Source organism: Calonectris borealis, chromosome 16, assembly GCF_964195595.1.
Source record: "Calonectris borealis chromosome 16, bCalBor7.hap1.2, whole genome shotgun sequence".
Taxonomy (NCBI): Eukaryota; Metazoa; Chordata; class Aves; order Procellariiformes; family Procellariidae; genus Calonectris; species Calonectris borealis.
In genome coordinates, this window is record NC_134327.1 from 16,102,051 (window position 1) to 16,124,856 (window position 22,806).

Genomic DNA, 22,806 nt, shown 5'->3' on the forward strand with positions numbered 1-22,806 from the left:
CAGAGGGAGCCGGGCCGGCACCAGGCCCCGCGCCCCGCAGGCGTGAGGGACACCGCTCCTGCCCTCACCAAATATGGCGGCCCCACCGCAGTTCTGCCGCCCCGCTGCCAGGGCGGAAGTAGCGGGGGTAGCGTCAGCGCGCGGGGCCCTTCCGGGGTCGCCGCCTCGGAAGCATTTGTTCGTTCAAAGAGTGGCGGGGTTGAGCGGCTGGGAGGCGGCGGGAGCGGCTCGGGCCCACCGGAGCGGGAGCGGGGCTGGGGGTCGTACGGTGAGGGGGAGCGCCCGGGGAGAATGGGCAGGGATGGTGGTGGTGGGGGGGGGGGGGGATAGGTCGTGATGGGAGGGGGTTGCGGGGCGAGGGGAAGCAGGCGGGGGGGCGGTTGGGGGGGAGTGGGTTAGGGGAGGCGGGGGGAGGCAGTTGGGCGAGGGGGGTTGTGGGGCTTGGGGTGAGGGGGGAGAATGCGGTTGGTTGGGGGGCAGTTGGGGGGGGGGCAGGAGGCTGTTGCGTGGGGGCGGGGGGGGTTATGGGGGAGGCGGGGGGAGTTGGGGGTGCGCTTGTTTGGGGTTGGGGAGTGTGAGGGGAGGGTCTGCGCTGGGCACCTCTGCTGCCTCGAGCACTGTTGTTACTGTGAATAACAGTAGTTGTTAGCATCAGGTAGGTCTTTCAAGGGGCGTCCCACCAAAGGAATGCCAGCTTTTATCCCTTTTTTCTTCGGTTTTTGTTTTGGTTTTTTTCCCTCCTATTCCCACCTCCTTGTTTTTAGGGTTCTCTCAGCTCTGGATGGAAACTGCAATGTTTTTTGAGCTGCTGACTGCAGTAAGGGTTGAACGTTTCTGTCCCTAGCGTAACTTAATCAACATAAATGAAGAGTTTGTGTCCTGAAGAAGTCTTTTTCGTCCCTTCCTGAGGAAAGGACCTTCAGAGTGGGAACTACCCTTGTGTCCTATTAGCTGCCAAGTAGTTCCTTTCCTTTGGAGTTCAATAACCATGGGGCCATCGAAAAGAGAAGAGGAAGACCAGAGCATAATCCTGATCAGCGATGATGAAGCTGAGAGCACGCTTGGGAATTCAGTTCTGTTAGTAGACCCATTGGGTAAGTCCTGTTCTCTTGCTGTTGATGAAGTTCTGTAAAGAACTTTTGAAATAAGCTGAAGTAAAATGTTATGTGACATGCTTGAAATGTGTCTTTCCGCTGCTAGGAAAACAAAGTACTTCAAAAATAAATAAAACCAGGAGGAAGTGCCATTATTTCTTAACTTTTGGGATTTCTTTGATGGCACTAATTACCTTAAAGGATACTGTTGTGTAGTTTCAAAATATTACAAACCTAGCTGAGACTAGGCCTTTTCAATGTCAGTTGGATCCTTTTTGATTAAATTACTTCTGTTTTCATAGTGCGTGGAAGTTTTTTGTCCCAGGCCAGTGTACCATCCTTATTGCGCCGTATGAAATCATCAGAAAATTTGTGCCTTACAGTGTTTTTAAAAAATAAGTGTCAATAGCTGGTTGAATTTGTAATGAAGTTGTAGTTACCTTTATACTGATTTACACTGCATATTCTCTTTTCTACAGAGAAATCTGCCCTGGAAGTGGAGAAATCTGAAGAAGTTGTGGATGAGGAATGTGAACTAATGGTTACTTTCTGTAAACAAGCAAAAGTGATGCCTCATGCAAGATACGACTGTACAATACACCCATTTGAGTATGTTCAGTGACATGGAGATTAACATGGGGGTTTCATTTTCCATATTTAGTCCACCTTGTCAAGTAACCTTGTTAGCTTTTTAACATCCAAAAGCAGAAGTAGAGTTGGAGAAGCATGTAACTTGTTTCATAAATAACATTCTGTTTTTCAACTCTGTAGGCGAATGGAATGTGATACGTGCTCACCCCTTGGAAAAAATGCTGATATTTGTAATCAGTGCTACTGCTACATTTGTGATAAACTAGCTTCTGAGGTAAGAAGAGCTGTAATCAAGAAATGCACAACTTTGCCTAAACTAAATTACTCAACAGTCTTTTTAAAAGAAATCACGCTCAAGCACACTGAAAGAATAAATGATACGTGAAATCTGATTATTTTAACAGTTCCTCTCCTAAATGTTGATATCTGTCTGCTTGACAATGCTACTAAAAATGTGGTCACTGTCTGGGTTTATTTCTAGTAGTCCAGCCAGTTGTTGGAGTAGACATTCACCTGATATAAGCAAACGTACCTCCTGTTTGCTTTAGGCACACAGTGTATTTCATGGAATCAAATTACTAACTCAGACTGCTTCTCACTGCACTAGAGAAATGTCAAGCTTTTAGACTGTCCTAATCTAGAGTGAGGGAGCGGGTGAGTTGGGGGAATTGGGTGTGTGGCGTTTGTTTGGGTTTTTCTCAGAATTCGGAAGACTTTGAACTGTGAGCAAAGTTGGGGTGAACATGCAAAGACAGTGCTCTGTTACCAATTTACAGTGGGGAGGGTGCCAGCTCTAAATGTCTCTGTAAGGTATTCAGGAACGACGGTAAATTACTATGGGCTTTTTTGTTTTGGTTTGGTTTTTTGTTAGCTGTGATATCGAGTTATTACCGTATTGGCCTCTTGCCCTGACTATCAAAATACTTCACTGTGGCTTTGCCTACGTGTGTAAAGGATGAAATGAATTGTAGTCCTTCACTCAGAGGAACTAGCTTTTGATTTGCTCAACTGGAGGGGAAAAAAAAAACCACACCAAAAAAAACCCTTCCCTGTTTTTCACATTTTACGAAATAGTGCCAGAATTGGACAACCCCTTCCCTCTGTCACTGCAATGCACACAACAAAAGCAAATTCTGGAAGGACCAGCGTGACTTTGCCTTGGCTGGTGTTCTTGTAATGTTCAATTTGGAGCTCACAGACATAGACGCAGACCTTCGGCATGGTGGTAAGCGTTATGCTCTCATACTGTCCTGGGAGACCTGTGGCTCACTGTGGTTACTCAGTCTGTGGCTTGATGGATGGCTTGTCTGGTCCACAGCTCTGCTTGTGAAGGCTCGGTGAATTTTTAAGGTAGCAGCTACTCTCTTTCTGGGCCATGCTCAGACCAGACACAGGTCTGCAGGTCCAGTTTGTGTACTTTCCTGCTTTCCCCCTTCTGGAAGAAGCAAGAAAGCTTTCCTGCCCAATAAGACTGGGTGCAAGTAACTTGCTAAATATTTTACGTGGGGTACTTACGATTGTCTTTCTGTTTCTTTTAGTTTTAAAAAAATAAATATAAAAAATTGCACTAACAGTTTCACATCTGTCTGCTCCCTTAGGAAGTCTTCTAATAAAATTTATCCAGGAACTTTCTGTGGAATATAATAAATATCTGATTGGAGAAAGAATGCCTCCCACACAACATGAATGCTTTTGCCTCCCAAAATTGCCTCCTGGGCAATGTAATATCTGCAGATCACGCAACATGGAGGTTGTATACAAGTAAGTGACAACAGAACTCAGCTCCTAGCAGTACACACTGGTCAAACAGTGCAGGTTTGATTTCCTTTAATCAAGTGATAACCAGAATCACAGCATCTGATATAGCAGAAACATAGTTGAGAGAACTTACTTGGCCAGTGAGCTATTACATTGCACTTGGATGTAGTTTAAACACCCCCTTAAATACATCTTTAAATACATCTTAAATACATCTCTTAGTGCTATACTAAGACACTTGATAACATCCCTCATAATTATAACCTGGGAAAGCATGAAAGTAAAGCCCGTATTTTTACTAATTTGTTTTTTGGGATGGGGTTCAGCTTTTACTCGATGGTATGTGCCTTTAAAATGCTTAAAGTAATGGTGGTGCAAATACCTTTTCACTATGTTATAGATGCTTTTCAAGGAAAGACAAGTCAATTTGTTCTCAAACTGTGGAATGGTCATAACTGCCATTTGTTTATGAAGTACATCATTGCAGATACTTTATCTTATAGACTACTTAACTTTCTTAGGTATTCTGGAGTTTTTGCGCTGGTAACAAGATTTTTAAATCAGGCAGAAAGAGAGAGTCCTAAAGCTGCTGCTGTCATGTTTCTGGGAGCAGCTAAAGAGATAGCACTTCATAAAGACCCTGCTTTGTAAGTATCCAGTTCTAATCTAGTGTGTAATCTTCATTTGCTCCTCAAAGGGAGGAGACTAAGTGAGAGCGTTCTGGTTTTCCATTTATTAAGAGTAAGGGCAGTGTAAAGATCTCAGCCCTGGCTGCAGCACAGTGAGAGGAAAATGAGTACACCTGAGGGAGAAATGAGATTAGTTACGGGGAGGGATTTGGGGGAAAAGAGAAGGTTAAAGGTTGGATGTGAGAGGAAGAAGTTAAGTGGGATTGAGTCATGAGGAGGGGAGATGATCTCCAACAAGGGGAAGGAATTTGAGATGGGAACTGGGAGGAGGGAGGGTGACAGACAGCAGATGGTGGCAGGTGGGGTTAATTCCCCAGGAGAAAGTACAGGGGCAGGGGAGCTTTCCTGAGTGGAGAGTGCATTGTGTGAAGAAACATCTGCGTCTGAACTGGAAGGAAGAGAGGATGTGTGGTTCCTTGGGTAATAAGTTTTAGATGCCTCCCATAAGTCTGGAGGCTGACCTGTCAGCTGGGAGGACTGCATAGTAAATAAATAAAAACAGAGTTTAAATACTTCAGTCTTTACCACTTGTGCTGTTTATTTTCTTGTTTATATCATGGCTCTTTCCTGCTTGATTACTGTCTAGCCTAAGCAAGGTTGCAGAGCTTTGCTTTGCAAAACCTAAATATTTTTGGGGGCTTAAATTCAAGGCTTTTTATAAAGGAGAAGTAAACATGGTCTGGGTTGGTTCGACGGGCCAGAAACAGCAGCTCCTCTGCAATTCTTTCTGAGGAACTGTCAAGGTTTGCAAGGAGCAGGCTGGATACGTTATTTGGGTAGGTCTCTCTTTGTATGCTTATGAGTCCCACTGCATTCACTGTAGTTACATGGGATGATGATATACAGCCCTTCAGAGGCCCGGTAAGAGCAAAGATGTGCCCGTGATTGTCCAATGCAGCAGGTTAGAAGGTTTAGTACTGCTTTATTCTCCTTGGGTCGGGAGGGAGGAGGTATGCTTCCGTTGGTTAAGTACTGCTGTAAAACAGTGTTAATTCTAGAATGTGGTTTACACTTTGAGCACTTGTTTTATCTGTTTGGAATGATTTTTATTAGCATGATAGCTCCCAATGCTTTTTAAGAAAAAAGTGTTTTCTTAAACAGTTGAGTATAGAGAATGGGAAAAGGCAGGAAAACAAGCCAAACATTAATTAGTGTTTTTTTTCCTCCCCTCTTAGAAGCTGGCAGAACCTTGGTCATACTGCTTCATTAAAGATTGCTGTCCCTTGTCTGTTGCAAAGGTAAGACTTGTCTTACCATATGATGAGATAGCAAGGGGATGGTTGCTGGCTGCAAACTTTCTGCTTGCATTTAAAATGCATTTCAAGTGACTTCTATTCAAAGGCATAAAGAAAAAGGGTGAATGCTTTAGCTCTTAAAAGCCAAAAGTAAACTTACACAGGTGCATAATCTGATGGTTCTGTAGTATCAGGAACTCCTTATCAGGGAACACGACCCCACTCTACTGTCTTAGGTGTTGTTTGAGCAAGAGTAGCCCACTACTGCCTGCGTGTAGACTGCAGATGGGTAGGGACAGGCAGAAGAATACAAACAATAACATGCACCGGTCAGACTAACAAGCAGGGACCCCAGCGTGCTATCAGGTTCTACAGTTGTACGCTACAAATCAGGATTTTTAGAAGCTCTGTTGAGTATTAGTTCCTTTCTGTGAAGGACAGGGGCAATACCTGCCTTATTTAGAGCCACATAAACATTCAAACCCTTCTTTGTTGCCTCAAAGGAGAATAACTCAATGGGGAACTCAAAGCCAAGAAGATGGATTAGTTTTTGACTGTAGTCTAGGACTGTTCTGTAAGGCCAGACCAGAAGGTGGTGTCAGGTAGCTACTTATGGTTATTAAGCCAAAGAGTAAATAGTGTCTGTTAAAGATCAAAACAGCAGCCTTGTAGTACTCCACTGGGATGGAGTAGTCAGGGATGTAACATAGTAAAGTTCCCCCAGAGGCTGATGAATGAGGTCATCTAGCTCACTTGGCTTAATTCATTTCTCATTTTAGCTTTATATTTCACCTTTAACCCGAAATTCACTTGCAACAGAAGGTTAATGAATTAAGAATTAACTTTTTTCAGGAGCACTCGAAAACAATTATATTTTCTCATCTCTTATTTGAAACTAATGACAGGTATAACCTAAATCCTGTATCAGTTTTCATTTTAAATTACCATTCTTGAATTTTTTCATTTCTTTAAAAGAACAGGAAAAGGAATTTTTTGCCTCCCTCCCCCAACTTTAAAAGGGTAAATTCTTCTTTGTGTCAGTGTGTTTTCAGTTTTCAGTTAAGACAAAAATGGTTTCACTATTTAGCTATGAAGGTGCCAGGAGCTCAGGTTGATCAGGTTGCGTATCGGGTTCATCATATGTTGCAGCAGTGTTTCTCGCACATACTCACTGGGGATCTTTGTTTTAAAACTTAAGATCACAGAACCTTGGTTTTCACTGGTGTTTAAAAATAATAACAAAAGAGCAGTACCGTTATTCACTACAAATCTTAAAGCACAAATTTAAATATAGATCCAAACTGTCTGACATTTAACCAAAAAAAACCCCCAAACTTCTGTAGAACAGTTTCCCATAGGATTAAAAAAAAAGAAGCAACAACTTAATAGTAATAAATCTGATTTTAAGATATTTTTTTTTTTTTTTCCCAAAACATAGAATCACAACTCAACTTCAGAGGATGCTGGTGTTGTGTGACTTTCCAAAAAATTTGTATGAAAAGTTTATTAATTTTTTTCAGTCCATCTCACTTCCATGTCACTGTTTTGGCTTCTCAAATAGGTATGTTCTTTGTTTTTTGTTTACAGAATATACTTTTATACAGTTGCTTGTTTTGAAAACAGCTATATAGAATGGTTCTTTCACTGACAGTGTTAGATGTGAGCATTTTATAGGAAGATTTCAGTATTAGCTGCTTTGTATTTGTCCTGTCCTTACAGGAAAAGTTGTTGTTTGATGCTATGGCTAAGTTGTTGTCCATATAGCTTTTTTCTTTCTTTTTTTTTTTCTTGTTTTTTCCCCCCAGAAGTGAGCTGTAAATTTCAAAATGTTTTATTAGAAAATCCTCATGTTACTTAAGGGAAACAAATTGTGGTGTAAAAACAAAACACATTTAAAAATTACTTTATTTTTGTACTTTCAGCTTGAATGTTGTGCCATGGGACCATGTATTACTGACCACTGTTTTAAAAGGCCAGAACATCACTGGTCAAAGAACACAGAAAGGAAGAAAAGTATTTCTGTGGGAAACACTCCCTGTTATAGAGGCTCGAGTGGAGAAATTGGTAGACAAAAAGAAGTAAGATCGGTTTGGTCTTGTTTTGGATTTTTCATTTTATGAACTCAACTTTTACATTTTGCATGGTATTGACTGCAGTATAGTGTTTTCCTAACATCTGCAGGAGTTTTGTATAATGGGGAAACATACAAAACAAAGACTCATTTTGAAGCTGTTCATGCCCATTACTTATCAACAAGGCCAGTAGCTTTTTGAAGTTTTTCAAAGCAGAATCAAGCCCTTTGAACACTTCAGGACGAGAAGAGAAGCTGAAGTGGATAATTTCTTTGTTTCCATAACCCTAGTAAGTTTTAGATGTTGATGTTTAAAACAAATTCTGTTCATCAAAGCTGACTAGGTGGAAGACAGCAAAAAAAGTGCGTTGTGGTTTCTGGGTCTTCAGAAGTCTGTATTCAAAAGAATACAGTCCACTTAAAGAACCTCCTGTTTTATTTTGCCGGAGTACAGAGATAATCTGTGGATAGCTTCTTGGAACTTATTTTCAGCTGTCTCTTTCTGCCAGTTGTATTCCTGTCCCATTTTGCAATGTCTGTTGTGTGGGAAGATCTACTGTTTTGCTTCATTAATTGGAGTAAATGTTTGATTGACCTGTATATAGCTTTGCACTTCCTTCCTCTTCCTACTCACCCTCTTTTTTTATCCCCAGCTATAAAGAAGTTGTTCGCTACCTGAGAGCTGTGAAATGCAATGATACCAAAGGGTAAATGGCTTTTTTTTTTAATTGTTTCTTTCCTTAAGATTGTGTCTCAGTCTGTGTTTTGTCAATGTGTAATAAACTGGCAGATCAAAAAGCAGTAGGATTTTGGTAGCTGTTTGCTAAGTGAAAGTAATACTGCATTGCAATTAATTTCTGCCTTATTGGATGTAACTTATTAGTGGTCAAGCACAATCAGATCTATACATACATATTGTAAAACTTTCATGTTAATGAAAATCAAATATTTATTTCTTCCTTCTTTCCAGGTTAAGAGACCTTCGAGATAAAATCCCATTCTATTTGTGTAAAACTGGAGACTTCCTTGATGCTGCGCATTCGCTGTTGTTTCCCGTCAATAGCCTCGCCTGCTGTACTGCCTGCCGGATAACACCTTTTGAGTTTGAGGTCTACCTGAAGATGTTCAGAACAGGCAGTGTCCCCACTGGAAACGTTATGCTAGACTCTGGGCCCTGGATTACAATTGGCAAGTGTGATTTCTTTTCATTACATATGTTTAGAACGTTACTTAATGACAGCTTTTACTTTTTCATTAGATCTAGTAACGTTCTGAGGGACTCTGAACCCAATTATAAATTGTCTGGACTAAAGCACGGTACATAACACTAGGCAGGAAGAATGTCTGTATATTTGAGCATGAATTTGTTTAGTGCACTTTACACAAAATGCTAGTTTTGTCAGCTGTGAAGTTGTTTTGCTGAAAGCAACCTATTAAAAAAAAATACAAAGCTCTCTATTACATCATGGCACTACCAATGGCAGTGTGTAACTTAGCATTACGGTGTGTCTCAGCCTTGACCTTGAGAATAAAAGCTTCCTGATGGAAAGGGTTTCACGATCTGTGTATTACATTCTGTCATTAGTTCAGCCACTGCTAACTGTGATCGCCTGTCTTGATGCGTGCTACTTGTCAAGGTGTATTCTGAAATGAAAGATTTATTTTGGAGATGTTCAACTAATAGTAGAATTCTTAGATGTATCAGATACTGATAGTGTGTGTTGCAGTGTACAGTGGTGTGATGTACATAATGAAGACTTTGTTCTGGGTTACCTGCTGTGATGGCTTAGTCTAAATTGTATTCAGTTCTTTGCAGCTTTCTGGAATAGCATTTTACAGTTGATGTTGTTTTTCTATTCAGAACCTACAAAAAATTGTAAAATAGCTGTAGACACTCATTTGTCCCTTTTTGTTAGGTTTCTGTAGAAACATATCTGTAACTAAGTTAATATCTTGTTTGTGTGCACACTCTGTAGTTATTCAGGGAATATAAGATATGTTTTGGATTTTTTCTTCTTGCAGGGCCCCCCTTGAAAGATGGTGTTCTAATTAAGCAGGCGCTCAAACTCCTTTACAGTAACGTGTCACTATACAGGAATGTGAGTCTGTATTAAAACTGTGTTTGTGTGGCCCACTGAGTGTTTCTCTATATGTTCTGGTTTTGGCTGGGATAGCGTTAATTTTCTTCCAAGTAGCTGGTATAGTGCTGTCTGCCAGGTTAAACCACAACAGTATATTACCTGTTTTGTCCAGTTACTACTAATGCAAGAATTTACTATCAGAACCCTTTTCTCTCTGAATATTTCACACCTCTGTGAACGGATTTGACTTTGTAAACAAATGTTCTGCCATGTTTCAGCCTAAATGCTGGAGTTCCCTCATCATGGTTTTGGGTAGTAGCAGTTTGCTGGAAAAAAGCGGGCACCTACATCCCCTATCCCTGAAAGAGCCACCGCTTGACTTCCAAAAGGTAACTGAATACTGTGAAGTGAAAGAATCTCTTGCTTGGTTTTATACAAGACTTGGTTTGATGTGGGCGTTGGCTCATTCTTCTAAATACTACGATTAACTTTACAGTGCCTCATCAAATACTCTTGTGGTATGTGCCAAATGTGACACTTTGCAGAATGCTGCGATTCAGGAGTGTTAAATGCACAGTAAACAGATTAACTCTGCTTGCAGCTCAATGCCTAATACTGATTCTATATCTTTTAATGTTGAGATGGATCAGATAACAAAATGGATAGGAAAGCACTTTTAGAAAAATGTGTTCAGATAGTCCTAAAGAGTCAGTATCTGGGTATTTTCTTCACAAGAACAGAACTAACTGTCTGCTAAGCATAATAGGTTAAAATGAAGAAGTTATGTGATATGGTTTGGTTAGTGCTGTAGAGCCTCAACTTTCCTTGAGTATGACGTTGAAGAGTCAACCTCATCTGTAAAAATGCTGAAAAAATAAGTAAAAGCACATTAAAGAACCATCTTGGGCACTGGTTGATGTCTGTAGTGTGTCTGGACACCCTTTTTACTTGTGACTCACTACTTCTATTGCAGGGAGTGCTCGCTGCCAGTGGCAGCCTTTTGGAGGAACTGAAGGCAAAAATTAATGTTTCTTTACCACCGGCTATTTTTTCTCCTCATGTAAGTGTACACATGGCAATAAGGAAACTTACCATTTGCTTTATTTTGCTTGAAGATACAGTAGTATTGAAAACAGTTGGATTATTATGGAAAGCTTTTAAGAAGGGGCTTGAAGATCTTTTTGGGGGAATCAGCATAAGACTGTTCTTAGCACAGTCTAAAGGCTAGAGCAGATACCCAAAGGTAGATCAGACCTATTAAGGTCTGATCTGGTCTGACACCATCTTCAACCTAGGACAAGTCTTACTTCATCACTGTCCAAATTTATGCATTATAAAGTGGGAGGGTTGTAATAAATTATTCTGTCTTAACTTCTCACAGGATCATCTTGTATTGTTTGATTCAAACTGGAGACTATCCTTTGAGACTTGATAATGTGTTTGTCTCAAAACTCGGAATAGCCCAGAATTTCTAAACTTGTTTTGAATGATAGTTTCAAGTGTAGTGAAACATGTTTAAAGACTGCTTGAAATGTATTCTATATTATATACAGTCAAAACATCTAAGGAGCTATCTTACTCCTTTTTACTTCTTTTGAGGAAATTACGTTTAGCTTACTCTCCAAATATGTGACTACTGGGCCAGAAATTTTTTTTCCCTTTAATTCTACTTCTGCTTCTGTGATGGTGAGACTTCATGTTTCTGTGAGGACTTTGAGAGCACCAGGTGAAACATGCTATATAAATAGAAGTACCTGTTCTATTGCCCCTTATTTTGGTCTTTGTAAGATTCTTGTGGATGTCGTGTCTGACATCCAACCTGTCTGACTGGAACGGTAGTAACTTAGTGCAGATTTGACTGAATACAACATACAAGTAGTGGAAAACTGGGCTTTTAAATAAATGTCTCTTCTTGTTGATATCTCTTGCTCTAGTTGCACCATGAGGCTTGTCTTATTCTCGCAGTACAAGCGGTACAACAGATGCTTTTTTGTGATCTTCCGTACTTGACTTCCTTCTTGGAGATAGCCCTGGCTTTTGGGGTGAGTCCTAGATACTGATTTCTATTCTAAGTGATTAAAACGATATTTAAAATCTGTGTAACACCAACTTGGATATTTTAGGCACTTTTAACTTGATTTTGTTCCCCTTTAGCTTTGCTGACCTTTAATTTATACTGGTTTTTAAGAAATTACTGGCAATTAGGTTAAACCACTGGTCTTATTTTGTTTCTTCCTAGAATAACTTTTGGGCTCTGAGGCTGTTATTGGACCATCTTTCCTATGAAGAACATATTCTCCATGGCACTGTCAACCTGATTTTGAGAGATCTAAATCGTCAGAAAGCAACAATGCTAAAACTGTGAGTAAACACTTGCTCCCTGAAGTCTGTCTGTTAATGGAAACAGTAAGAGCAGACCCGCAGCAGTAATGTTGAGCAGAGATATAATCCTTAGCTCTTTGAAGCCAGTGTTTTGGGTAAGTCAAGAATGCAAATAAGATGCTAGGAATCAATAGGAAAGTTGTCTCTGTTGAACAGCTGTGTTCTGTTTCCTGGTTTTATATTGCTTAGGTGGCAAAACCTTGGTCCCCAGTATGTGGGTGAATTCCTTTGCCTGTTCCTGACATGTAGACATAAGAAGATGCAATCCATTGGCCTGTTCACTCTGAATATTATTACAGAGAACCTGCATATGTAAGTGTGAATCTTCGTCATAGCCAAATAGAAAATCATTATGTGTTGCAACATTGATTGTAGTTTTCTCTTACTTAACAGTCTTAATTCACAATTCATTCTTGTGTTTTTTATTCTTCCCTGTTATTAGCAGTGGTAAAGATACTGAACACAGTGTTTTGGGTAGATTCGAAATTTTTCTATGTTACCTGTTGCAACCAAATGGCCTTCTCACTTCCCAGTGCCCAATGTTACGAAAAACATGTTTTCTGCTCTTGGCAACCCTGACCAGTCATCAAGATTACATATGGTACAGTCTAGTTCTATTACTTAAATATCACTGTCATCAACAACAACCAAAAAACCTTAATTAGGACCTACAGCAAAGTAGTTCCTGGACTCTAAGGAGGCATAATACTGCATAAAACTTTATTTAGAGAAAATAGTTAAAAGTAGCTCAAAATGTGTATTATTGGGTGTCTACAAGAATACAATGGGTGTACAGATGTCAAGGTTTCTTTTAAACTTGTAAGAAACGCTTCACATAGTGGTGAGGGATTAGATCCCCACCAAAAACTAAAGACTCGGGAACATATGTGCACTGAAATGCAAACTGAGGACAGCATTAAGTTTGTGCCTGTCATTCTTACCCTCTTTTAAAAAGAAGAGAGACTACTTGCTCTGCAGCAGCATCTGCAGTAGCACAAAGCTTCAGTGGGTGGGGAAAACAGAGTTCTGAAAAAGTCTCAGTATTTTATTTAGATTACAAATTATAATAAAATACTGTGTCCCTTTTGAAACCACTAGCTGTTTATAAGTATAATCCTTGCTCTCCTGTGTTATGCAGTAAAGCATTATAGGCTTTAGAGTGATAGACTTTAATGTATCGACATAATAGTTTTAAAATGAATTGACACTGTCGTTGTAGACCAGAAGGCAGAGTAATTGCCTGCTCTGGCACTTTTAATTCACACGTAGCTGATGACAGCAGAGCAAGGTTGAGAATTCAACTTCTTGGTAGCTGTCTAAGTGGAAATCATGGATGTGTAAGTTGACCTTCTTTGTGAAAGGCTTCTGTCTGTTTCTTCTCTCCAGCCTTTGCTGTGTGTAGCTGAGAAGATAAAATACCGAATTTCACTGAGTTGTGTATGAGCTAAGCTGTATTTAACAAATTTGCAATTCCATTAATTGTCTTTTTTTGTTTTGTGAGCTTTATAGTATGCTCTAGCATCTAGAATCTGATGAAATCCTGTTTCTTATGGTCTATCTGTGTCTTAATTATTTTACTGTGCATCTGATGCTGAAATCATCTCCATTTGGAAGTTGAAGTGAATTGTTGGATTAGCCTTCTTGTAAAGCTTTGATCAATGCAAAACTCAGAGTGGCTGAAACTGGGGCAGGTGTGTCCCTATGAGAAAATGGATTAAGAATCTGTATCTGTTTTTCAGGTGTCCGTGGGCAAAGCACCTTTGCAACTTCTTTCACAATGTAGTGAGTATCTCTGTATTTTAGAATTTAACAACAATGCATATCAATGACAACTATATTACTTATCAATTAGATATTTAAATATGTCATTAGATATATCATGTATCCAATAGATCATATGTCAATGTCATTTATTACAACATTATTATAAAAATTACTGAAGTATACTAACTAGTTTTTTTTCTCTGCCCAGGGACTAAGACACCTGCCCCTTGGCACCACAGCTCATCATGAAGTCTCGAAGTTCATAAACATTTTTGAAAAACTGTAATTTGGCAAAATCTTCAGGAATATTTTCCAATTTGTCTTAAACTGAGGAATCTCTTCCTGAAGTCCCTTAGGTTCTGCTTTGGTTGTCGTCTCCATAAACACTCAGCTAAAAACTGACTTCAGACAAATCCAAAAATGAAATCCTAGTTTAAGGTGGTGAACAGTGGCTGTATTTCAGCCTGTTTTGGAAATTTCCTTTCTTGCAGGTCCATGTATTAAGCAGTTGTTTAAAGAAGTAGCGGGTTTAAGTTTTTAAAAAGGCCGGTCTACAGAGAGATGCTGATCGGGGGGGAATGAGGGGAGAGAAACATGGATGAAGTAGAAAGCACCACAAGTCTTTACTTCTGTTGTGTTGCACAGGTGTGCTGTGGGCGAGATGTCTGCAGCAGAACAGCTGCTGAGAGAGCAGAAGTTTAAAAAAGGAAAACTGCCTCTCCACAGGTGTACAACAGTATGCATTAAAATGCTGTTTGCACACCCTCTTTTGTTTAGTGTATAATTATAAAAAATAAACCCCTCTTGAGGCTGAAGGACATTAACTGAAGCTTTCTTACTTGCTTCAAGAAACCAGATTCAGGAAGGCCTAATGCAGTAAATAGCTTATTTTGTTTGTAAATAAAAAAAATCTAGTTTTCAGGGTTTTCCAGTTGTGGGGCTTTGTTTTTATTTTCTACAATAGGTGACTGTTAGACTGGTGCTGATGACTCTCTGGATTTCTCAAATCCTTATTATAGTGGTAAGTTTAAGTTTTAACTTTTGAACTGTGGAGGTAGAAACAGAGAAATATTTCTAGCTTGGCTTATATTCTTCTTTGCCCTGCTATGATAGCTGTCTGCTTTGGTTTGGCAGTCAAGAGGAAAAAAAAATCTTAATATGTGATGAACTGTATTTTGCACATTTAAGGCTTTCAGTGGCTTTCAGTGGCTTTTGCAGCTTTTGTTAACCTAAATAAGCTACACTATTATTCAAGATTTCTACAAAAGTGTACATGTATCTAAATCAACACAATGTTAAGTAAAACTCTGTAGAAATTCTGTCATTATACTGTCAGTTCTGTTTTGGATTTTTGGGGGTTGGTTGGTTTGTTTGTTTTTTAAAACAGTTGCTGTACCTTTATCTCGTGCTGTCCAAGTTCAGCCAGGACAAGCAGAAGTCTGCGAAGTCCCCTGATCCTCAGGAATCTGGTTCTGCTGATTGTCGGCAGGGCTGGCCCTGTGGTGTCCCCTTCTGCTCTGTGCTCCTAAAGACAGACTGTGGTGTTTCATCCCGGTTTCCAAGAGAGGTGTTTCTCGCACGTTCCTAATAACGTGATCTTTCTCACCTCGTCCACCTGAGTAGTAGAAGGGTGAGAGAACAGAGGGGGCGAAGGAGGCTGCAAACATTAATCTTCGTAGGTGCTGTATCTATGTTCTCTGCTTTGCCCTGGTGTCAGAGCTTTCCTTTCTTGACCTGCAGTCTGGCCTGTAAGGCTCTCTGGGTGTTCTCCCAGTCATGCAGAGAGGTTGGGCAGCCGGCTGCCCTGAAGGCTCCTGTTCTCAACTCTCCAAATTTTGTTAGTCCCCGAGCATGCTAACAATAGGGTGTTACATCGTGCTTTGTCACCTTACTGTGGGTGTAAAAAGACAACAGCAAAACCAAGTAAGCCCTAATACCAGACTGAACTTGGACGGGGCGTAGAGTTCAGTGGTGCCCCGTGCGGGACTGGGCACAGGAGGGAAGGGAGCAGGTGAGGGCAGGTGTTCTCTTACCCCTTCGAGCGGGGATTTACCATCACGAGGAGAGGCTAGGAACTGCTTACTTACTGTAAGTAAATAACATATCTATTCATTATTCATCTACTTCTGAATTTTAATGAATTATAGCAGCCCTTATAGTAAGGGTTATACTATAGATAACAATATAATCTTTTATGTATGAGAAAAAGACTTTCTCTGAAGATCTGCACTTGACTTTGGGCATGGGTTGGCTAGAGAGGCAGTCATTACAATCAACCACAGTAGAAAACATCTTCCCGGTACCCTGAGACTATGACTAGTATAACCCCAAAGGTAAATTGAAGGCTGGTCTCGTCTGCTTTGCTCCAGGTACAATTGAGACGAACAGAGCTCATTAAAAATTGAAATGCGTAGTTTGGAGAGGAAAATGGGCACCTAGAGCTGTCTCATCCAAATATTGTATTTTAGCAAAAGGAGCTCTGCTGTTTTAGCAAGTGTGTGTACAGCTACTGCCAAACAATAAATAGAACATTTGCAAGTAAGTGCCTGTACTGAAAATAAAATTGCATCTGCAAATAGTGAAACTGTCTTATCTTAAAGTCTGGAATGAGAATAACGTCATCTAGCCCAGGAGTGTAATGTAGCTGTGGGCCGAGGGGCTGCTTGGTTGTGGTCAGCAGTTAGCAGACCTGTTTGAGTCTGTGCATCACCATCGATTATGGATGGGGTTTCTGAAGTACATTGCTAATAAACTAATTGTTTACAGGCTGGAGGGGGAGTTCTCAGTGTAATATTTAAGAACAAACAAAGAAACAAACCCCCCTGCCTAGTGCTGCTGGTAAACCGGTGTGGCTCTTCCACCTCTGCTCGAGGGGGAATGGTGATGTGTGTCCCGACGGGCTACGCTGGGCAATGAGGCCGAGATCTTTCTGGATCTGAACAGAGAACTTGCGTGAAGTGGGCGGCTTTACTCTCTCAACAATGTGGGCAATGGTGGATTTGTACGATAAAATTGTCAGTGAGCAAGTTCATGGCCACAGTGCCAGCGGAGCCCCGGCAGGGCCATTCCCAAACACGCCGCCTCTGCCTGCGTTACGCTTCCCAACCTCCTCTGCCGAGTGGGCTGGGAGAGTGCTGATACCGTTTCTACCAAGGACACTAATTAACCTGCTAAATGAGTTTATCCCTTTGGCGTGCGCACCAGAGAACTAAGTTATCTAAAATACCATCCCGAAGAGAGCTGTAATTAGCAGCTGGCGCTGAGGGCAGACTCCGTGCTTCCCAGGGATGGCTTTGCAAGGTGGTGGGGGCTGTCGGCTCGTTGCTGGTGCGGTCCCCCACCCCCAGACACCATCCCTGGGTGGTACGCAGCATCGCACCGGGCTGTGTTTGTCACACAGCATCGCCTTCCCTGCCCGCGGGCCAGCTCCTGCCTGGGGAGTTCCTCTCCCCCTGCTCTCGGACCTGCTCCCACGCTGCACCTAAATAACGTGGGAACAGCAGTAAGGAGCGGGACGCAAGTCATTGCACAGCTACCCTGGGACACCAAGGAGTCGCGCTCCTCCAGCTGCCTGCCAAACCAAAAATACTCAGTTGTAATAACTGGACTAAGCAAAGTAAAAAACCAGCTCGTTGCTGGCTGCCAGATTAACAGATGGCTATAATCATTAATATTGCAAAACTTCAGGAGTTCATAATTCTTTAATCTACAAAGCCGGTGGGGGTAGCTAATGCGGGCCCTGCAATCTGCCGTGCTGGGGGCTGCCGCCTGCTCACCCACCGCGGCCGGGTCCGTCCCAGACCCCCCGAGGGCTGGGCAGGCGTTGCCTTGGTCCTGCCTGCCCGGCCGAGGAAAGGCTCCCTGCCTGCCTGAGGGAGCCCCAGCGGGCAGGTGCTGCCGGCAGGAGGGATGAGCTGGATGAACGCCCCGGACTCAGGGCCGGGGTTGATAGTGGCTCCTAAATTCGCTGGGTGCTGCCCCGCACCCGCGCGGCTCTGCCGGCCCCGCTCAGCCCTCGCTGCCGTCAGACTGCGGAAAATCCACAGAAATCCAATAACCCGTCTCCAGTGTCATTTTATCGTTAAACCCAAGCCTTTCCCATAACTGGAGGCAGCGCAGAGAGATTACGATTGATGTCAACAGCCAGATAATCTGTGGTTCAGCGTTCGGTATCGCTGACCTCGTTAATAGGCGCCGGTGGTGTTTGGAGCATGGGGAGCGTGCCCTGAGCCGCCCCAAAGGAGCCCCGTGCCACGCGGCTGTTTGCAACGAAGAAAAGCCTAGCATTGGTGTTGCAATAAAAATATATATTTATTATTTCCTTTAGGTGAAAAGCCTCATGCTGCGGCTGCAGCGGGCTCAGGGTCCGGCCCCAAACAGCTCCATTGATCCCTGGCCAAGCCCCAGACTCCAGCATCCTCTCGGAGAAGGGCGGAGGGCCGGCGGCTCCATGAGGCTGCCGGGGAGGCTCTTAGGGCTATCGATCGCCCGCGGAGGCTGGGGGCTGGGAGGGGAGCCCGGCTCGGCCCCGGCCCCGCGCGCTCATCCCCGTCCTGCCCTCGGCGCGTTCTCGGTGCAGAGGCTGGTGTGGCTTCTCCTTTGCCCAAGTCGGTGTTGCAGGGCATCGGCTCCTGCTCGGGAGAAACGGCTCTGGTGGTTTAATGCTATAAAGGCTCACTGGAAGAGGCAGCCTATATATATATATATGTGTGTGTGCGTATGCATGTATGTATTATATGTGTTTATACATGTATTACATTTATGTACATTATATAATATGTTGTATATCATACATATAAGACATAATAAATACTATGATATGATATAAATTATATCTTATATCTACATACATACATACATATAATATGAATATATATTCTTCCAGTCATACATATTGTGTGTGTGTGTATATATATGCCCACACATATATATGTGTGTGTGTGTATGTATGTGTAAACATATGTGTGTATATACACACACACTCTCTCGGTTTTTTATGTGTGTCTGTATATACATATATGCACACATAATATATCATATCGTATCGTATTGTATCATATCATAAACATATATACACATATATTTCACCTCCATTTCATCGGCTGCCCAGAGCACCGCAGGGGATTTGCTCCCTGAGAGCAAGCTAAGGCTCCAGCGGCTGGAGAACCCCGGCTTCGGCAATGCCGGCTCAGCTGTTTGGGGGAAGGGGATGAATCCAGCCCAGGTGTTGTAGAGAGGACAAACAGGCACCCATACGGACACAGGTGGGTGGGAAGGAGGGGCTCTTGGGGCAAGATTTGGGCAGTTTTTCTTTGTGGAAACCTTGCTTTGCTTTTTTTTAAGCAGCAAAGCTTACCTGAAGTTGTTTGGTTTTTTTTTAATTGGTTGTTTAATGAAGGGAAGGGGTGGGGTTTTTTCTCGCTTCTTTGTGTTTTTGCTTTTGCATCAATTACGTTGCCTTTAATCAGCTAACAACTGTTAATGGGTTTTTTTCCCCTCCTTGTTAGTCACACATTTTTTTAACCTCGTTGCACTTTTCCCCTTGTGCTGACCCTGCCCCTTCATATGTTTAGTTTCCAGCTGCTCGCGTTTTGCATATTTCCCCCCCCCCCTTTTTTTAACTAACCCCTCCCCAGGTGCACCCCCGGTGCTCCCTGCCCCCCGCTCCGCCAGCACCCGGGCGTGGGAGGAAACACAAATCCAGGGGCAGCTGCGGGAGAGCCGCGGCGGGGCTGGCTTCCGCAGGGATGCGGGCAGGAGCAGGGCCTCCCTGGGGTGCCGCTGTGTCCCACCGCACGTTACCCCCCTTCCTCGGGGCCCTTCTGTCCCTTAGGGCTATGGGGGGAGGCTGGGGTAACCCCATTTCGGCAGCTGGGTACCGGGACGCTGCCTCCATCCCGGGCGCTCACGTTCAGCAGAGCCAAATCCCTCGGGAGCAGCGGGGGGAGGACGCTCCCATTATCCGGCTCCTGCCGTGTCGGAGGCAGCTGGACCGGCCGTGCATTAATAGATTACACAGAGGATTTGGGCTCGCCGACAGCGAGGGGAACGCTTGCGGGAGGCAGCGCGGGCAAGGCCAGGGCTTGGCGAGCCGGCGGGGACGGACGCAGCCCCCGCTCCCCGCTAACACCTTTTCCAGCCGAGGTAGGTGGAGGGCTCGGCCACGGCGCTGGGATGCTGCTGGGATGGCTGGAGCGGGGATGGGGATGCTGGTGCTCATCTGCCGCCAGCGGGGACCGGGAGCCCCGGGGAGGCCAGACCGCGGGTGCAGGGGGATGCTGGGCTCTGGGCGCTTGCCCTCCTCCCGTGGCCGGTTTTTTTTTTTCCGGGGGATGCTCTGCGGAGAAGCGGAGCTGGAGCAGCCTGTGCAACTGCCGAGCTGTGCCGGTGTGTGGCTGCATTTGAGCCGTGTCCCGGCGTGCAGCACCCCCAGCTCCTGCCTGCCCCTGCGCCGGGGGCTGCAGCCTGGGCTGGGGTGCGGGGTGGGGACCGTGGGTGCCCCTGGGGTTCAGCCACTCCAGGTGCAAAGCGGCGCTGCTGGGTGCTGCCCTGTGCCTCTGTGTGCTGGAGGGTCTGGGGTCTCAGCCGGCCACAGGCACGGGTCCCCTTGTGCCACCGGTTCTTGGGGTGGCACGGGGAGGCAGGTGCTTGCAGAAGGTCTCATGCGACTATGGTCACAGCTTGTGCTCTGTCAGCTGCTGTGCCTCAGTTTCCCCATCATGCATGTCCTTACTATTAGCCAGTATGCAGGGCGACTACTGGGGGGGTGGGGGGGTGGTCTTGCTCCCCAAATCAGAGGTGACCGTCCATGTGAGCCTGTATACACAGCCATGAGGGTGCCCAAAATCCCTCCTGGGTCTGCTCAGGGCCGCAGCCAGGCAGGAGAAGGACAGACCACCCCCCCCCCTCCCCAAATAGCCTCCGGCTGCTATTTGCTGCTCTCCACCCCAAGCAACACTACCATCCAAATTGCAGTCAAATCTGGCCGGGTCCTCGGGTTTTGCATGTGCCCGTGGGCACAGCGCAGCTACAAGAGGGCAGTGCCCAGCACCTGCCCCGTGCCAGGCTGGCCTCACACCCTGCAGGTAAGTGCAGCCCCAAAAGCTCCCAGAGCCACGGGCTGCTCCGCCATGGGGTTGGAAACAACCCCGGGAGGGTGGCAGGGTGCTGTCCCTGTCCTGGGGACCTTGCTTTGGGTGGTGCAGACCTGGGGGGGGCTGGGGCAGGATGCGGCCATGGGAGAGGGCACCAATGTCCTCATTTGCAGCCCTGCAGAGCCCCCGGCTGCCGCCATGGATGAGTGGGACCTCCCGCAGTGGAAGAAGGAGGTGGAAAGCCTGAAGTACCAGCTGGCCTACAAGCGGGAGGCGTCCTCCAAGACAATACCCGAGTGAGTGGGTGCCCACCCTCCCCTCCCATCCCTCCCCGTGCCCCCAGCCCAGCAGCGGGATGTGGCTTTGCACAACCAGGAGCAGAGTCCGGCTCTTCTCCACCCTCACAGCCAGCACCAACGTCTGCCTCCAAATCACCTGGGGGCTCCCAAAACAAGATGGGGGGTTTAGAGATTTTTAGTCCCCTTAATAGTTCTTCAAGCCCTCCAAGCCCCAGTGGCAGAAGCCACACCAGCCGCAGCACCAGTGCCTGCAAAGCCCCCGGGCTCCTTTCCGCAACCCCCCTGTGCTGGCTCCTTTCCAGCTGCCCAAGCTCCGGTGGTGGCCAGGACGTGGCAGCAGCCGTGGGAACCCCTGACACCCTGGGGTGACACCCTGGGGTGCCCCCCTGGGCCCCCCAGTGCTCCGGGCTCAGCCAGACGAGCGTGCAGATCCCTCCCCGCAGAGCTCAAAAGACTTAAACCTGGGAAACAAAGTCATGGAAAGGTGTTTCCCCTCCCCGGTTTGTACCTTACCGCTCCTCACCGCGGAGGGGGTTGGGACAGCCCCCCCAGTTAACCCAGCCTGCGGCCCCATCGCTCGCTGGCCTCTTAGAAGGGGGAGCAGAAAAAGAGCAACTTTAGCAATTAAGTAAGTTTTAAAACACAGCGCAAAGGCCATCCCCATGCTGGCAGCACACGCTACAGGCGCTGGGGACAAAAGGCTTTTTATAAACTTGTCTTGGGCTTAGCCCCCCACCCAAAAACCAGGTGTGTGCACGGAGGCTCGTGCACTGGTACAGCTCATGCACGCTGCCACCAGAGTGGGGTGCACCCCGACACCCCCGCCTGCCAGAGCAGGGTGCACCCCAACACTGCTGCACCCCAGAGCGGGGTGCACCCCGACATCCCTGCCTGCCAGAGCAGGGTGCACCCCGACACTGCTGCACCCCAGAGCGGGGTGCACCCCGACATCCCTGCCTGCCAGAGCAGGGTGCACCCCGACACTGCTGCACCCCAGAGCGGGGTGCACCCCGACATCCCTGCCTGCCAGAGCAGGGTGCACCCCGACACTGCTGCACCCCAGAGCGGGGTGCACCCCGACATCCCTGCCTGCCAGAGCAGGGTGCAGCCCAGCATCGCTCCCCACCAAGCAGGATTTACCCCGGGCGCTGCAGCTCGCCCCATTTTGCTGCTGCACAGACGCATCCGCACAGCCCCTGCGCCGCGTCCAGCGTCCCTCGCGGAGGGCGACACATCTGCAAAATGCTTCGGTGCAACACAAACCCGCTCCGGGCAGGGTCTATGCCCACCCCTCCGCTCCCCTCTCCGCAGGTTTGTGAAGTGGATCGAGGACAGCATTCCAGAAGACCCCTTCTTGAACCCGGAGCTGATGAAAAACAACCCCTGGGTGGAGAAAGGCAAATGCAGCATCCTCTGAGGGGCCGGCCCCCCGCCCGCGTCGGCTCCCGCCGCCCCTCGCTCCCCCACACTGAATGTGCACTTTTTTATTAGCTTCCTAATATGACTTCCTGAACAAAAACCCTACCCTCATCTTGTCTTATTATTTTTAGTAGTAGAAGCATTTCTTTTTTATAAGGGGGGAGGGGGAAAACACGGGGTGGGCAGTGGGACATGAGCAGCAAAGCTTCCTGCTGGGTTAGGCTGCAGTTTCCCGTCGCAGACCTCCATCTCCTTTGCCACCATTGCCATCAAGCTGGCAGGTGCTTCGACTTGTAAAGGAAGAAAACTTTTATAAAGCATTTTCAGTG

At 45.3% G+C, this 22,806-nt stretch overlaps 2 protein-coding genes across 3 annotated transcripts; both read left to right on the plus strand.

Moving 5' to 3' along the window:
- On the plus strand, positions 1-16,249 carry LOC142089258 (uncharacterized). The gene is made up of 20 exons (XM_075165490.1): positions 1-268; positions 915-1,094; positions 1,574-1,703; positions 1,866-1,959; positions 2,760-2,910; positions 3,284-3,446; positions 3,965-4,090; positions 5,308-5,370; positions 6,806-6,928; positions 7,290-7,445; positions 8,092-8,145; positions 8,409-8,626; positions 9,461-9,537; positions 9,798-9,908; positions 10,493-10,579; positions 11,454-11,561; positions 11,759-11,880; positions 12,091-12,213; positions 13,641-13,683; positions 13,874-16,249. The coding sequence occupies exons 2-20, from the start codon at positions 989-991 to the stop codon at positions 13,949-13,951; spliced, it is 2,133 nt and encodes a 710-aa protein (XP_075021591.1). The 5' UTR covers positions 1-268; positions 915-988; the 3' UTR covers positions 13,952-16,249.
- On the plus strand, positions 14,604-22,801 carry GNG13 (G protein subunit gamma 13). Of its 2 annotated transcripts, XM_075165492.1 has the most exons (4): positions 14,604-14,686; positions 18,776-18,929; positions 20,933-21,055; positions 22,370-22,801. In XM_075165492.1, exons 3-4 carry the CDS (start codon positions 20,958-20,960, stop codon positions 22,473-22,475), a joined length of 204 nt encoding a protein of 67 aa, XP_075021593.1. In that variant the 5' UTR covers positions 14,604-14,686; positions 18,776-18,929; positions 20,933-20,957; the 3' UTR covers positions 22,476-22,801. The 2 variants fall into 2 exon arrangements, with proteins under 2 accessions (XP_075021593.1, XP_075021592.1); XM_075165491.1 differs by lacking the exons at positions 14,604-14,686; positions 18,776-18,929 and having other exon boundaries at positions 20,881-21,055.
- Positions 22,802-22,806: the final 5 nt, after the last annotated feature.